Here is a 15,782-nt window from a genome sequence, read left to right as displayed (position 1 = left end):
ATAAAAGGAGCCATTTTGGAACAGGGGTTATTAGTTCAGAATGGATCAGCTTAGTTGGATTAAGCTGGATTTGTAGGACATAATTTGAAAGGATATTTCAAATCTCTCCAAAGCTTTATGAAAGTACTTGAGATGAAGACGTGTCAAGAAGTTCGGAATAATGGTGACTGGACAATTTCTGGAAGAACATCTGATAGTTAATTGCATCAGGAACTCTGGTGTCATTCGGAGTTTAGAAAGAGAGGGTATATGATGAAGATTTGATGACAAAGGCATATCTGTGGTTAGATCTCATTACGAAGCAACTTAAGAGTTTCCTTTTATTTTAAGATGATATTCCGGTAGACAAACTTTTAAGGATTCAAACCTGAGAATGCACATATAACATGAACCACTTTAATCATCACTTTAGCTATCTGAGCACAGTTCCATTGCCAAGCACTATCATAGGGAAATGAGTATATCACCATCTTATTTTTAAACTGACCTTGTACAATATGGCGGTGAAAATAAACAAACAAATTGGTGCAAAGACTAGTTAGGCCACACTTGTAGCCCTGCATAGGATTGTGCACGTAATAGCTTACCCAATAAAGGGAAGCATGTAAACACCCATAAGATGGCCAAAATTGCAATAATGGCTATCAAAATCAATGAAGATGAAGAGTTCATTACAAACGGACAAAGCAAGCGAGCAACTTTGATCACAGAGCAAGGCCTTGCTTCCTTATAGAAAAACCATTAGTGTATGACCTGTGTATTGCTCTACTTTTCACAGAAGTCTCTTTCATGGGTTTCTCATTATCTTTTTGAACATCCTCGTTTGTGATTGTGTTTGTGTTTGTGTTTGTCTTTGACTCTACTGCTCCTCTAGCACTGATCGTCTCAGCAAGAAATTGTAGCCCCTGAAGTGAAAGGACACAAATTAGGAAATATCAGGCAGAATTTGACAGAAGAGTTCAAATGGGAAACATAATGTACCTTAAGTGACTTGTCCTCAGCAGAAGTCAATGAATGTGAAGACTTGAGTTTTTCACCTGCTTCCTATCAACCAGAAAAATTAGATGTACCATTACCATCATAAGGAATTGGCAAACTAAAAATTGGATAGAGCAAATATTATTCCATGACCATATGCATTAGTAGGTAGATAAACATCTCATATTGCAGTTCGGAAAAATGAAATTGGTAATTGGTTTAACTTCCAATTTTTGAGCTGATTAGAGATGATAAGAATGACAATTAGCTGGTCATCATGAACATTTCCTGCTGTAATAATTGAAGCCTTATTTGGTGCTTCAGGTGTCAAATGAAGAAAAGACAGCAGCGTATTGTAGTCTGAAAATGAGGTAAGTGTTTACTGAGTTCTTCCAATACATGGTGCTAATACACCAGGCCAGGTGGAGCCGAAATAATCAAAAGAACTTCAGAATAGGAATCACATTTGTGAAAGAAGGCAATATTCCAATGGTAGTAGCTAGTAGTATCAAGTACATCCAGGAGCTGTTCTCCTTTTTATGTATATGAAAATAGGAGAAGGGTGTGGACGGAAGGCATCATTCAATTGATGGAATTTTCTTCCACTTCCATGTGTGGTGTTGGGATCATGCTTCCTGTCAGAGTCCAGAAGACCTGAGTCCAAGGCTAACCTTCTCTATCTTCTCCTTTTCATTCCCTATTTATTATTTATTCTTAATTTTCCTGGATATCTATATGAAAACAGGGTGCAACAAAATCTCCTTTCCATGAGACTGAAGCACAGAATTGGAATAACCAATTTACACGTTAGGCATAGAGAGCTTGGAAGAATACACAAATGGGCACTCACCTTAAAAAACTTTGAATTCACCCCATCCTTTATACCTCCAGCTATTTGGCAAAGATACCAGATACCTGCATTAGCCATATCCTGAACAATAACAAAAGAAGTGACAGACAAATGAGAACATTGTAAATCTGTAAGTTGCACAAACATGAGTAAATTCTTTGCAAAACCTGCTTGTTTTCAAGTAGTCCGATCTTTCCTTCCTGTCCATGGAAAGACAAAACTAGATCAGTAAAATAAGATCAGGTAAAGATTCATAAGAACAGTGGAGAAAACTGAATATTTGGACTCACCAGTCCAGCCACCATATTCTGTATAGATTCGATATCAAATCCAATTTGAGAAAGGTTGCTTTTAACACCATCAACCTAAATTTAAACCCAAAAAAAAATCTTTATTTAAATATGAAGTGGATTAATCTACAATTGAACAGGCTCTAGCTTATTTATATATGACATGGACTAAGAGCAGAATATCTAACCAACCTCATTCATGATAACTTTAGAAATCTCCCTCTGTTCATCCAACTTTCCATCCAAGTTTTCAAGTCGCTGCGTGAGATGTCTTTTTGTTGCCTGAGAAGAACAGCAATGAATGATAGTACTGTTGGAGAAAAACTTAACCATGAAGTAGAAGTTGTGAGAATGTGCATACAGCTAAAGCTGTCGATACTTGCTCCAACTGTTGTGATACACTTGCAACAGCATTAGCCATGTTGCGTTTTGTGACAAACATGACATCAGAAAAAGACCAGCCCTGTGAAGAAGAATGCTAAAGCAGAATAAGATAGGACAAATGAAGATGCAAAAAGACTGATAAAAAGAGAAATATATATCAACACCAGATGTCCAACTGCACATATCAAGTTTAAACTTTAAACACATAGGACAGGAGCAAATGGCAAATTTCTAAAATTTGGCCTCCCATAATTCCAAACCAATTGGCAACAATAGAGACTACATAACAGGACAAATATGGATCTCAAGATTTTCTGTGTGGCAAGTAAAACCAACCTTAAATGACTTTTAAAATGATACTGTGAGCAATGATACAGGGACATCATTGAATTATGTATAAAAATATTATAAGCACGAGATAAAAGTAAGCCTCGGCAAGAAGTCAAAATTCTCTTGTTATAACCTGTGATTTTTTTAATGTTTTTACTTATGAAATAGTCTATATAGTTGTTGCTCTCATATAATGAGAAAAAAAGAAGATACAACCAATCAACTATGGTTTCATGTAGCTTCAAACAGGCATCCTGGTGCAGCAGGTTTACACCTATCTTGGGTCTGTGGAAGGTCTTATATAGCTCAAGAATTAAAAATAAATTATGCATGTTTTCTGTATTAAGAGGGTTCATTCACAGTACAAGGCCTCCTTTCTTTGGCCTCAATTTCTTTGTTCCTATCCTAAAAATAATAAATTAGAATGTGATAAGACATAATAAAAAAATAAAAAAGGCCACCATTTTGGATTACAAATAGAAACATCACATGCTTACTGGAACAACCTTTATATATCTACAAGGTTGCCCTGAAATATCATTGATGCCTTCTTAACAGATGGACATTGCAATTCGTAAGTCCATTAAAGTTGTTGTGAAATTATTATTTCATCACTGCCTTACCAGCGTACTATGGTTCAGACACTACCCTCTGCTATTTCTCAATAAAGCCCTGTATTTACCTGAAAATGTTCAGATCGCAAGCTGGGACAACTTTAACCTAATGGGTCTTAGCAGAAATGTACAAGAAATGAGAAATTCTTATTAGTTTGAGCGTAAATGATTGGGATCTTCAAACTGCCTTTGAACTTTTCCATGAAGTTGGCAATTACTTCTTCCTTAATTCCTTTTTACCTTTGTGTTAAAGTGTTCATCTGGGATAAGTTGCATTTGAGTTGAGTTAGATTCAATCTAATTAGAAAAGTACAATTAAGCTAACTAGGGAGTTAAGGTTGAATTCTGTTAAACAAGACTAACAACAGGATTTTATTTGAACAATTTAATAGAAATGCAGGGTTTCAACTTAGAACACTGAAAAGGTAGGGTGTGAACCAGCGTGAATCCTGCAGGCTGTGAAATGAAAATTTTCCTAACTTGTTAAGTACCAAAAGGATATTGTTTAGTAAATTGGCATCTTAGTAAAATATCAGAAGTCCAGACAATTAAGACAACAAATTTCACGTAGCATAGTATAGTTTCAGTCTAAAGGATTCATAGACTACTGATAATTGAAATCTTGCCTTCCACCACATATAGCAATAACCCATGGCTCCAACTGCAGCAGCTGGCACTATGTAAGAGGACAGATTCCCTGAAGATCAAATGAACAAAAAAAAGGAAAAAAGAAAATAGAAAAAAAAAACGAATCAAAATAAAGATATATATGACATGCATGTAGAACTTTGAGAACCAGGGGAGATTACTTTCCATAAACTAATGGTATACCAGAAATGGAAGAAGAGAGTAGCAACAGTATATGTCAAAATGTTAAAAGACCAATTAATTCTGCCCAAAATAGATTATCTTTTCAATGAAAAACTTACTCTTAGGAAAAAAAAAAAACATTAATCATCTAAGAACATGCAATACATTACAAATCCTACCGGAAAGCAAGATATCTTTGTATTTCTTCTCCATTGGCATTTATATTTTTAGTCACCAAGTAGATGAGAAATAGAGGTATATGAATGATACATAATGAAATCTAAAAGACTACTATTGCCTAGTATAGTTTTAAAGCAAGTATAAACTGGGCCTGTTAAACATATCAACTGAATGAGGCTTATCTTATTATCTGCTGGGGTTTCCTATAATCCTTATGGAAAAATAAACTCAACATTAAAAAAGAGCAGTTGCAAAGATGAGTTTCTGCAGTAGTACTACTTTCAAAAGAAAAGGGAAAAAAAATCAATAATTAGGAAACAAGAACGGGAAGGTATACATACCACTGGAATTGGAGTCCCCTGTCAATATGGTCACAGGCCTAGAGAGTGTCAAGTCCCTGACTTCTTGAGCTAAATGCCGAATCTACTAACAGTATGTGATAGGCAAGTAAGCAACACTTAAGATTGACATCAAAGAAGAAGATAATGGAAGTAGCTCTTACAATAACGAATCCAAGAACTAGATGAGTATTTCTTCATACACAGTTTAGAAGTTGCTTTACATGCTTTAATATTTAGATTAAATGATTAATTAAACATCATCTGAAGCAATGTCATCAAGGTTTTGTTGGGTAAGAGGGGTTACCTAGTAGATCAAAATCTCCAAGAAACATAAAAAATATAAGGCAACACTTACCAGCATACTAATAGAAGCATAAATTCACATTATTGTAACTTCAAGACTGCCTGTGGGGGCTAATCTTGGAGCAAATTCCAGGCACTTTTTTGAAAAAACTCAGCCGCCCTTTGTTTCTTTAAGGATGTTACAACTTACAAACTTTAGAATATTAACGTATGCAAAATCATATTTTTAGTTCAAAATGCGCAACTCTCGGTGGAGTATGTCCTTGAAAGGAGAAGGAAAAGATATATTGCACATCTTTTTGGGGATTTCATTAATCTGGAAAAAAAGGTCTAATCAAATAGGTGAAAAGCTTTAACTTTTAAGCTAGCAGTTCACCATAGTTTCTTCTTCTAGAAAGGAAAAGGATGAAAATGCAACGGTTAAAATATCAACCATACAATAACCAGCTAATCAAAATAAAAATTGATTCATTAGACATACTTGGGCATGCAATGCGAACAAAGTGATACCTGAGCTGCAAGAAGAGAAGTGTCATAATGGCTTGAAGAAACTTCCCCTTCATTCACACCTTTCATTAGCTCCTGAAAGCAGGAATGCAAGAAACATAATGTTCTTAGAAAGGAAATGTAAAACAATTACCCTACAAGAAAGAACGACTATATACATATGGAATTCCTTTTGATGAACAAAAAATATAGTGTCCTGAAATCTGGATGGCCATTCTTTATAAGGAAAGCTCAACAACTTAAATATCAAAAGAATGCATATGATTAGAATGATGGGTGTTGCTTAATGAAGAAAGCAGGATGATACCTCATTACTTTGGATATTGGAGAATCTCAAGCATATAAGGAGATCATTATGGTTAACGAATTTCAGAAATGATGTTATTGCACCATCTATAGGAGATGTTCCGTACAATGGAGTCAAACTTACAAATATTAAGCCAAACTAACAAGAAAAATGGTGAAATTCCTTAAGAAGAAAATTGTCACTCCTTTCAGGGAGTAAAATAACTACATGAGAAATTTCTCCAAAAAAAAAAAAAAAAAAAAAAACTATCTGAGAAACTAAGAGTGCTACTCTCATAGAAGTTATATAGTTAAGCTTAATTCCAATAATATGTTCAAGTAAAGAGTATAATACATTAAAATGGCCCAACAAGAAATACACAAACGTGGCAAAGAATTGCCCATATGGAAGGTGAAGGAACTAACTTGTGTTTCATCTAAAATCTCAACATTGAACACCTAACAAGAATGTCTTGCTTCATCAACTTGGGTTATGTTTGTCTAAAAGACTAAAATCATCTCCCAGCATGCACTTCTAGCTCAAGGTGCTATACTTAAGTTGCTGGTCTAATATAATGCCAAGATTCAGTAGAAGTGGTGGCAAATTAGTCATGAAAGATATTCCATTCTATCGATTCCAGAATCCTAACAACTAATATAGAGCGATAGGCTTCTGATGGCATACAAAAAATCCTAGGCTCATGATTGTTCCAGAAGAGAACACATATATTCTACAAGTCCATGAACTAAATCTGTAAAGTCTGATAAGTTTATCCCCCAGATATTCTAGAACCAATCAATAACCACTGTGCACGCCAAGTCAAGAAATTCACAAGTAACATTGCATTAACTTAAATTCTTAAAAAAATTTAAAAGTTTTTAATCTACAAAGAGGGGCAATCACCTGAAGCTCCGCTAAAACATCCGATAACCGACCATTCTTCAGGATGATCGAACCAGTCAAACCTAAACACAAAAAGGGAAAATAAAAGGAATAGGAAAGAAAATTGGGCACAAATTTAACAACCTTTGGTCAAACCAATCGTATTCCATCCTAACAATTTAAAGAGATACATAAAGAAAGCACCCATAAAACTTGGAATCGAGGAACGAGGTAAAAATTTGACATGAGGAAACGGGAGACCTGCTCCGACGAGGATGAGAACTTTCGAGGTCGCGATTCCGGACTGCATCGCCATTCTTGAAGGAGTCTGGTAGGAGAAAACTCGATGCTTCTTCTCAAGATCACGATGAAGAGGAGGCTTTCGACTCTTTTTTTTCTTTTCTTTTTCTTCCCAAGTGGTCAGATTTACTTTCTTTTCCCTCTTTTTTTTTTTTTTCTTTTTTCTCTCCTTTATTTCCAGAAAATAAATTCTAATGTATATGATAAACTCACGCGCCTTTTCTTGCTTTATGCACCCCCAGGATAAAATAACTCTACTTTGGTGAATTACTCGTTTTTTTTTTTTTTGGGTTAAATATATTTTATTTTATATCTCAAACATACATACTATACTTAAGACTAAACCGTCAATGTTTCTATCAAGAATCAATAGAGCTAGATATAATATAATCATTAAACCTTACTATATAGTTTACACAATTTATATAAAAAAATATGTATATTCTTTAAAGAAAAAGAAATACTTACAATAAAAGAAAAATAATATTTTATTTGTTAAAAATTAAAAATTGAGAGAATTTAGTCAATCATAAGATTTTTTAAAATAAATATAATAAAATAATTTTGGATATAACATTTTTATAATTATTATCTCGGTGAATTAGCTGTTAAATATAGACAAGTCAGCTCTGCTTCCATTCATTGTAGTATATTGTTGTATGCCTTGTGGAGTGCAAATTTGGAATTCTCTTCACTGAGGAACTGCCACAAACACCAATCGCTCGTTCAAACCTTGCAAGCAATTCTTGTGAGTGTTATCTTTCCACGTCCAATTTGGTCTCCTCCAAATCCTCTTCTCCCAACCAAACTAGGGTTTTTCCCATCTGGGTTTCCTCCCAATCCCATGGCAGGCCTTCTCCTCTTCCTCTTCCTTTTCCTGACCACCTTCTGTAATCCTTCCTCTGCCCACTTCCGATCCAGCGAAGAAGGTTTCATCTCTGCAGTGATCTCCGAAAAGGGTCTTGATTTCGTCAAAAACTTGCTCATAGAGCAGGCGGTTCGTTCTCTTACCCCACTTCGCCTCCCCGATATCGAGGAGACCGCGAATATTCCGCTCATTGGAGGAGTTCACATGGTTGCTTCAAACGTCACCCTTTATGGGATCGATGTGAATTCTTCCACGGTGCAAGCAGGGGAGTCAGGGATTGCTATCGTTGCCTCGGGTGCGACGGTTAATTTGAGCATGGATTGGAGTTACTCGTATAGCATTTCGTTTCTTCCTATTAAGATATCTGACCAAGGGAGTGCTTCCATTGAGGTATCATTTAGTTCTATAAATCAAGTGTTTTTAGTATGGTTCTCTGTTGAGTTATAGTTGCTCTGTTTTTAATCCTTACATGGATTTTTATTTGAAAGTTTTATCTTCGTTTGTGCTCCAAATATAAATCCATATACTTCCCTATGGGTTCCAATGATAGATATTCACTATATTAAATCTTGTGAACCCATGAAGCTACACCGCTTTAACGTTATTATTGGATCATGCAATAGATTGCTTCCTTATCAAGAAGGCATGCTTCAATGAAGTGTCAATAATCACATATTCACATCTTTTATCTTCCGCGTTTTTGATGCATACATATTCTAACAAATAGTAAATGTTGGTTCCTGGCTTCTGTTAAGGTTGAAGGAATGGAAGTTGGGCTCACCATGAGCATGAAGAATCATAACGGAACTCTTGATCTGAGCGTCTTGGAATGTGGCTGTTATATGAGGGACTTGATCATAAACTTGAATGGAGGAGCATCTTGGTTTTATCAAGGGTATGCAGCCCTTTCCTGTTATGTACTATATGATTTAGGATGTTATATATGATAATTCATCATTTACACTTTGAAAAGAGAGAAGTTATCGTTGTCTCTGTTTTGGACTTATAGTGTGCAATTGTGCATTCACTACCTAAACTTTTTTCTTCCCTAAGCATCATCTCCTAGTTCCTACATATGGGAATAACATCTCAAGTTCTTAGCTTTATGTAGCCACTTCTGTCACAAAAGCATGGTCAGTGATAAGCACTTATATTTCATGCTCAACAGTTGACAAACAATCATTTCACCAATGACTGACTACTATCCATGTTTTCTTTTCATACACTCTAGGTTTGTCAATGCTTTTGGGAATCATATTAGATCCGCAGTTGAAAATGCAATCACTGATAAGATATCTGAAGGGACAGCAAAGCTTGACTATTTACTACAAAGTCTTCCGAAGGAAATCGATGTAGACAATGTTGTTGCTTTGAACGTCACTTTTGTGAATGATCCCCTCTTTGGCAGTTCTTCTGTTGAGTTCGATATAAATGGTTTATTCACTTTATCAGATATAGTTTCCCATTCAATCTACTGGCATAAGTATCCCTATCTCTTATCATCTGTGGGTCTTGCCTCAAGAATGCTGTGGATTTCACTAGACGAAGCTGTATTTAACTCTGCTTCAGTGGCATACTTCCAGGTATATTAGATACATCTCCTTTCACCTTTTTCATAGTCTTATCTTTTCTCTAGATTCTTGTTTTCCTCTTTCTTTTTTCATAATTTGTCATGTGGAGAGAAAAAGAAACATAGGTAGTACCAAGACAAAGGTTCTTCTTGATAGAGCGGCCCAAATATAACCACTATAAAGTCCCTATTAATACTCTTGTCAGTGAAGTGGAGATCAATTTTGATCTAAGTTGAGTAAAACTAATTGGTGCTGTTCCTATACTCTTTCCTTGCAGGAATCTTATAGGTAAACCTATTATAGTAATTGAATTATTCTAAGCTGGATGATGGAATAGTATTTTAAGAAAATTGAAATATGCTTCAGTTTATTCCACTGGACCACTAGGTAATGAATGAGAACGTGAAGATCTGGACATCATTGTCATGTATATATTATGTAGCAATTCATGTTTGTATATGAATGTACACTAACATATACCTATAAAATGGAATTTCTTCTTCCAACAAGAATGTACACTACTTGTATGTTGACCAACCTCTTGTTTCAGGCAGGTTTGATGCACTGGATTGTGGACAGGGTACCTGATCAGTCTCTCTTGAACACTGCTAGCTGGAAGTTTATAATTCCTCAGTTATACAGGCAGTACCCAAATGATGACATGCAGTTGAATATTTTGTTAACCTCATCTCCAATCCTGAAAATTAGAGCAGGCAATATTGGTGCTACCATTTTCTTAGACATGACAGTCAATGTTCTGGATGACACTGAGACAGTGCCTGTTGCCTGTGTATCGGTGGTGAGCTTATTAAAAAGCAATTGATTATTGAATCATCTTTTGAAATCTCCTTGTCAAACTATTTTTATGAAGCTTCACCAAGTGATCACAACTTCTCCTGTTATTGCAGGCAGTTACTGTCTCAGGTACTGTGGAGATATCAGGAAATAACCTAGCTGGTAGAGCTGAATTAGATGATTTCTCTCTTTCCTTGAAGTGGAGTAACGTTGGAAACTTCCATATGTCCTTGATTCAGGTATCCTTGCTTCATCATGGTTGGGCATGCTTTCCTCTGGTTCTAGCCCTTTGTGAGTTTATCTTCTTGAAACTAAATCAAGGAGGAATTTGTCTTCTGCTTTGTTCCTTGCCTTCTCAAGTTTTCTAGCTGCAAAGCCTGCCAATTTGGTTAAGACCACTCTAGATTTTAGAGTTGTATGCTGTAAATTTATTTTCTGTTATCTTTTGTGCTGAATACCATCTGCAATCATAAAGAGAGAACTGAACATGGGCATTAATAGGTCAAATGATGAACGAATCATGACTCAATCATGAGAAAGCAAGCTGAATCTGTTGGCCTGATATAAGTTCTAAAGAAGCTCTGTATTTATGCATTCTTGTGATAGTCTTGAGATATTGATGCTAGGCAGCTGGCAGCAATTTTGCATGCAACTAATTTTACAGTCTCTCTTTTTAAGATAAAATGGACGGTATCGATGATCTGACTTCCGTGCTATTTCATTCACAGGGTGTGATGCATATATTCTTGAACAGTGTATTCATGCCATATCTGAATTCACATCTGTTGCGGGGATTTCCTTTGCCGATTATCCATGGTTTCACTCTCCAAGATGCTTACATACTTGTTTCCAACTCAAGAATAATGGTTAGCTCGAATGTGGCCTTCACTAACTCAATCAGTGTGATGCACGATTATTTGCAAAATTCACACCATGAACAGAGAAACGTGACATAGTTTGCAAATTTGTCCCAGTGTACAAATGACAGGCACTGAGGAGAGAACTCTACAGTGTCCAAGGTATATATTTGCTGTACAGAATTGTACAATGTTATTTACTTTTAGTAATAGGTGAATAAATTGGAAGATATTCAACCAATGGTTATTTCTTTGTGGAATGTATCATAGTTGATATTTCCAGTCTGGTGGTTTGTACATAACACAAATTAAGAAAGATGGATTGTATTATATATATTTTTCTTTAATTTCACGATTTAACTCCTTTATGTTGTCTGAGCTTGGCTTGTTTAAAATAGGGGCATGTACTATTTATTAATTTTCAGTTGCAGGAAAAAAGAAAAAGATAAGAGAAGCCAGAATCTGAGAGTATGTTTGGCTACAAACATCTATGTTTGTTCCTTTTAGGTCTCTTTTCCCATATTTTATATATATATATATATATATATATATATATATATATATATATGGGAAAGTATGTTCAAATTATAATAAAAATCCAATATACAAATTAGAGAGGATATAGAGTGATAGACTCTTTGATATGTCTTATACTTAGCTAAATTAAGCTGAACCATAAATTAAATAATATAGAATTTTATGGGTCTAAATTGGAATCATTGTTTGGGATGTAAAAATTAGGTATACCAAAAAAATTCCGAGCAAAATTTCCCAAATACCAAAATCCATTTCAGTTTGAATTCAAATTTTCTCAAGAAAAAGGGGAACTTTGAAACAAAACCTCATGATTTTAAAATTTAAAATTTGATTATATGGCAATTACTAGAGAGTAGAGGTGCAATTGGTGGAGCAACAGGTAAATAAGCAGTACGTACGTCCTCACAAAGCCACTGTAATCCTCCTTTTACCTCTCTTTAACGCGACTACTCGTTATCCTCTTCTCGCCTTCCGTCTCCACCCAATTCCTAAACCCCTAAACCCCCAGCCCTTTGCCCTCTTCCCTCTTCCCCTTCCCCTTCCCCCAACCTAGACGACGCCCTCTTCTCTCTAAAGCAATCCCAGATGCCGATATCCGCCACCCTTTCCTCCTCCCCTATCACTCTCCCTTCTCTCCTCCCGTTCGATCCTCCGAACACCATCTCTCCCCGGAATCTTTCGTTATCAGGCGGCCGCCAATTCCGAACTCTTGCCGTGAATAAGCCGGGGCTCTTGTCTGTGCTTGACCGGGCAATGGAGGAGGAGGAGTACCGGAAGGCGAGGGCGGAGGTGCGGCGCAAGGGCGTCGACGTCGAGGGGTACCTTATTGAGGGGTTGTCGGTGGGCGGACACGAGACGTGCGTCTTGGTTCCTAGCCTCAACTCCGCCTTCGACATTGGCCGGTGTCCGGCGAGGGCCGTGCACCAAGATTTCCTCTTCATCACCCACGCGCATCTTGACCACATTGTAAGTATTTCATCCGGATTCGTAATTGCTTTGAAAGATTTCTTGGACAATTTGGTATCCTTAAATTTCAAATCTTGCATTTTGAATGCAGTTATAAAAAAGAATTATGCATTATATGCGCGGACATTTTGTTTATTCATAGATGGTAAGAATTAGTAGCCTTGGGTTATTAAAGCCCTTCATAATTTGTTTGAAGTCAAATCCCCAATTAGGCCCTAAAAGAACGTAATGATAATTGAACTTATCTTTGAGATGTGAAACCTCACAACCCATGGGTCGTATTCTTTTTCTTCTTTTTTTCTTTGCAGAAAGCTAGTCATGCTATGCAAATGCAACGTGCGCCTTGCATCTACTCTTCTCCTTTTCTTTATCGCATCATCAGTCTCTCTTGATGATTTAGCAATGTAAACTTTTACTGTTATCTAATCATGCTATGTAGATGCAAGAAAGAGTCTTAGTATTATTGTTTCTTATGAGTTGATAAAAAATGACAAGGCAGAAAGTGCTGAGATCTCAATATCATGACAATCTACTGCTGAGAACATGTAAACCTTCTTGTTGCAGGGCGGCCTTCCGATGTACCTAGCTACTCGTGGTCTGTACAATTTAAAGCCAGCAACAGTTTTTGTGCCACCATGCATCAAAGAGGACGTGGAGAAGCTGCTTCAAATTCATCGGACCATGAGTCAAGTCGAATTGGAAGTTGACTTAATTGCATTGGATGTTGGTATGCAGATCTTTTTGCCCTTCTCATTGGTTGCTCATATTTATGAATGTTTCTTATTGCATTTGCTCTTATATTCTTCAAGAGACATTCCCTTATCTGTTGATTGTGTTGTTTATTGTTTCTTATGCATTTATTATTTATTTCTTAGGAGAGACGTATGAAATACGTAATGACCTTGTTGTCAGACCATTCAGAACTCACCATGTTATACCCAGCCAGGTATTCTTTATTAAATCAGCTAAAAGAGTATCTAGAGTTATTAGCAGGCTTCTGTATTATCAGATATTGTTAGCAAGGCTAGTTTTGCATTTTTATTCAAGTGGATGGTAATGTGGTTCAGGGATATGTCATTTACTCAGTCAGAAACAAGCTGAAGAAACAATATGCTCACTTAAAGGGCATTCAAATCAAGAAATTGAAGCTTTCAGGTGTTGAGGTTAGTAGCCAGCTCCCCTGGCAAAGAAGAAGACCTTGTTTGTGCATCTTTCCTCTTTGTTTGCAGGTCCCATTTCTTGACTGTAACTCTGTTTGTTAGATTACAGACACCATATTATATCCAGAGGTTGCCTTTACAGGAGACACAACGTCTGATTTTATTCTCGAGCCACGAAATGCAGATGCCCTCAGAGCAAAGCTTCTTATAACCGAGGTACTAGAGTGGTCCTCTGTGGACTTCTTGTTTTAATTGCAAAAAATATATTTGCATGCTTTCTAATACTGCTGGAGTGATATAAATGTGTAGCCCCTTGTTCTTGACTAACTGTCATATTGGTACTGAACATGCCTTCCTCACCTTCCTTGAAATTTTTGGTACAAGAAGTTTGTGTTTCAAAGCTAATAGCCTAGTTAATTGAAGTTCTACACATCTTGGTTGTTGGTATATATCTTTTGTTTGGTACGGTGCAATCCCTTTTCTTATTGGTGATATATTTGACAGGCAACTTTCCTAGATGAAGAAAATGATATCAAACATGCTCGGGAGCATGGTCACATGCATTTATTCGAGGTATTAGTTCCCTGCTGTATCACTCCATGTTGTTGCATACCTTTTGGCATGATTCATGGTCTCAATTCCATCCATTCTGAATTCATTACTACCTAAAGGATTCTGTAATATTGTTTTTCTTTAGTCTGCAGTCTAATAGCTGATGCTTTTGATAAGAAGCATTTGTTCGGTTAAAAAGTATAAAGAATTTTCACAGGTGTAATAATATGCATGTTTTGTAGATTATGGAGAATGCCCAGTGGTTCCGAAACAAGACCATCTTACTCACCCACTTCTCATCAAGATACAGTATTGAGGTAAGCTACTCTTCAGTTAACCCTTCCATCCCTGTTTTGTAGCTTACCTGAAGCAATTATAATTTTGCAGGATATCCGCCAGGCAGTGTCTAAGCTACAACCTAAGTTATCTTCTAAGGTGGTCGCTCTCACAGAAGGCTTCAGATCAGAGTACACCTAGTGTATATATAAATACCCTTTTTGTCTTTTGTCTCTTCAGTTCTCCCTCAATTCTAGTTCTTCATCAGTAATATAAGATTGTGTTAATTCTTCTCACCTCATGTATCCGTACTTCCCAGCTCTCCTGCTTAGCATAGTTGGTGAGCCTGTCTGCCCTAACAAGAAGATAGGATTGAGAACTTTACTAGATTTTTTCTCTTCTTAAGATGTGTTACCTTCCAGTCTTCCACTGTGTAACCATACAAGACCATGGACTCTAGTTTTTCTGTGGCTGTGGATGTCAACAATACTACTGATGCTCAGTGCTCATTTTTGAGAAAGATGCTAATTTATTTGTGGGTATCAGCAGGATTAAGATTTTGTAAACAGAAGTCTGGCAATTTATTTGTCAGTTTTCATGCAAATTGCTTCTTGTCATCATATATTGTTAGGCTATTAGCTTCTGGTAGCTGCATAGCTTTCAATATCACTTTCATGGCTCCACGGAAAGGACTGCATTTCCTGAACATGTCTGCCTGGTTTCTGTTGGAACAAGGCTTTCCATAAGATCAATTATAGTCGTAGAGTGAAGCTTTATAGCTTCAGTAGATATTCAGGAGATCATATTCTAAGAAAATTTTCCCTTTGGTTGCAAATTATTTATCCAATGTATAGACGATGCATCACAGGGATTATACGTTAAAAATCTGAACCCTGAGATATAGTTTCTAAAGTCTCCTTGACAGAGCTCCACGTTAAACAATGTATTAAGTAGAAATCCCTCGGGAAGATTATTTATGAACAAAGGAAACCTTTTAAGTTGAAACAAGTCAGGTCCGGTCCGGTCTAGCATTGATGGTTAGTAGCACTCACAGCGGACGAGCTCGACTCTGGACACGTGTGGCTCTCTCGTCGGCTCTGGTTTTCGTTTTCCCGTACCCGGATTCGTAGGCGACCCAACCCGAA

General features: G+C 36.6%; 3 protein-coding genes across 3 annotated transcripts; 2 read left to right on the top strand and 1 right to left on the bottom strand.

The window, feature by feature from the left end:
- Window positions 1-444: 444 nt before the first annotated feature.
- LOC140779214 (uncharacterized) lies at window positions 445-7,210 on the bottom strand. The gene is made up of 12 exons (XM_073124210.1): window positions 7,017-7,210; window positions 6,777-6,838; window positions 5,591-5,662; window positions 4,778-4,859; window positions 4,073-4,143; window positions 2,480-2,581; window positions 2,311-2,400; window positions 2,119-2,193; window positions 1,996-2,028; window positions 1,829-1,909; window positions 982-1,044; window positions 445-905 (listed from the first exon to the last, which is right to left on the bottom strand). The coding sequence occupies exons 1-12, from the start codon at window positions 7,069-7,071 to the stop codon at window positions 705-707; spliced, it is 987 nt and encodes a 328-aa protein (XP_072980311.1). The 5' UTR covers window positions 7,072-7,210; the 3' UTR covers window positions 445-704.
- A 508-nt stretch (window positions 7,211-7,718) lies between these two features.
- Window positions 7,719-11,516, top strand: LOC140777102 (putative BPI/LBP family protein At1g04970). The gene is made up of 6 exons (XM_073121004.1): window positions 7,719-8,313; window positions 8,679-8,818; window positions 9,155-9,506; window positions 10,045-10,293; window positions 10,403-10,528; window positions 11,018-11,516. The coding sequence occupies exons 1-6, from the start codon at window positions 7,900-7,902 to the stop codon at window positions 11,243-11,245; spliced, it is 1,509 nt and encodes a 502-aa protein (XP_072977105.1). The 5' UTR covers window positions 7,719-7,899; the 3' UTR covers window positions 11,246-11,516.
- Window positions 11,517-12,121: 605 nt separating this feature from the next.
- Window positions 12,122-15,244, top strand: LOC140777716 (tRNase Z TRZ2, chloroplastic). Its single transcript, XM_073122028.1, has 8 exons — window positions 12,122-12,649; window positions 13,214-13,376; window positions 13,525-13,595; window positions 13,717-13,812; window positions 13,912-14,025; window positions 14,314-14,382; window positions 14,604-14,678; window positions 14,749-15,244. Exons 1-8 carry the CDS (start codon window positions 12,269-12,271, stop codon window positions 14,836-14,838), a joined length of 1,059 nt encoding a protein of 352 aa, XP_072978129.1. The 5' UTR covers window positions 12,122-12,268; the 3' UTR covers window positions 14,839-15,244.
- The last annotated feature ends 538 nt before the right edge of the window (window positions 15,245-15,782 follow it).

Source organism: Typha angustifolia, chromosome 15, assembly GCF_048772165.1.
Source record: "Typha angustifolia cultivar Huaian chromosome 15, ASM4877216v1, whole genome shotgun sequence".
NCBI classification, from domain to species: Eukaryota; Viridiplantae; Streptophyta; class Magnoliopsida; order Poales; family Typhaceae; genus Typha; species Typha angustifolia.
The sequence above is the reverse complement of the archived record's forward strand: the minus strand, read 5'-3'. Positions and strand labels throughout refer to the sequence as shown.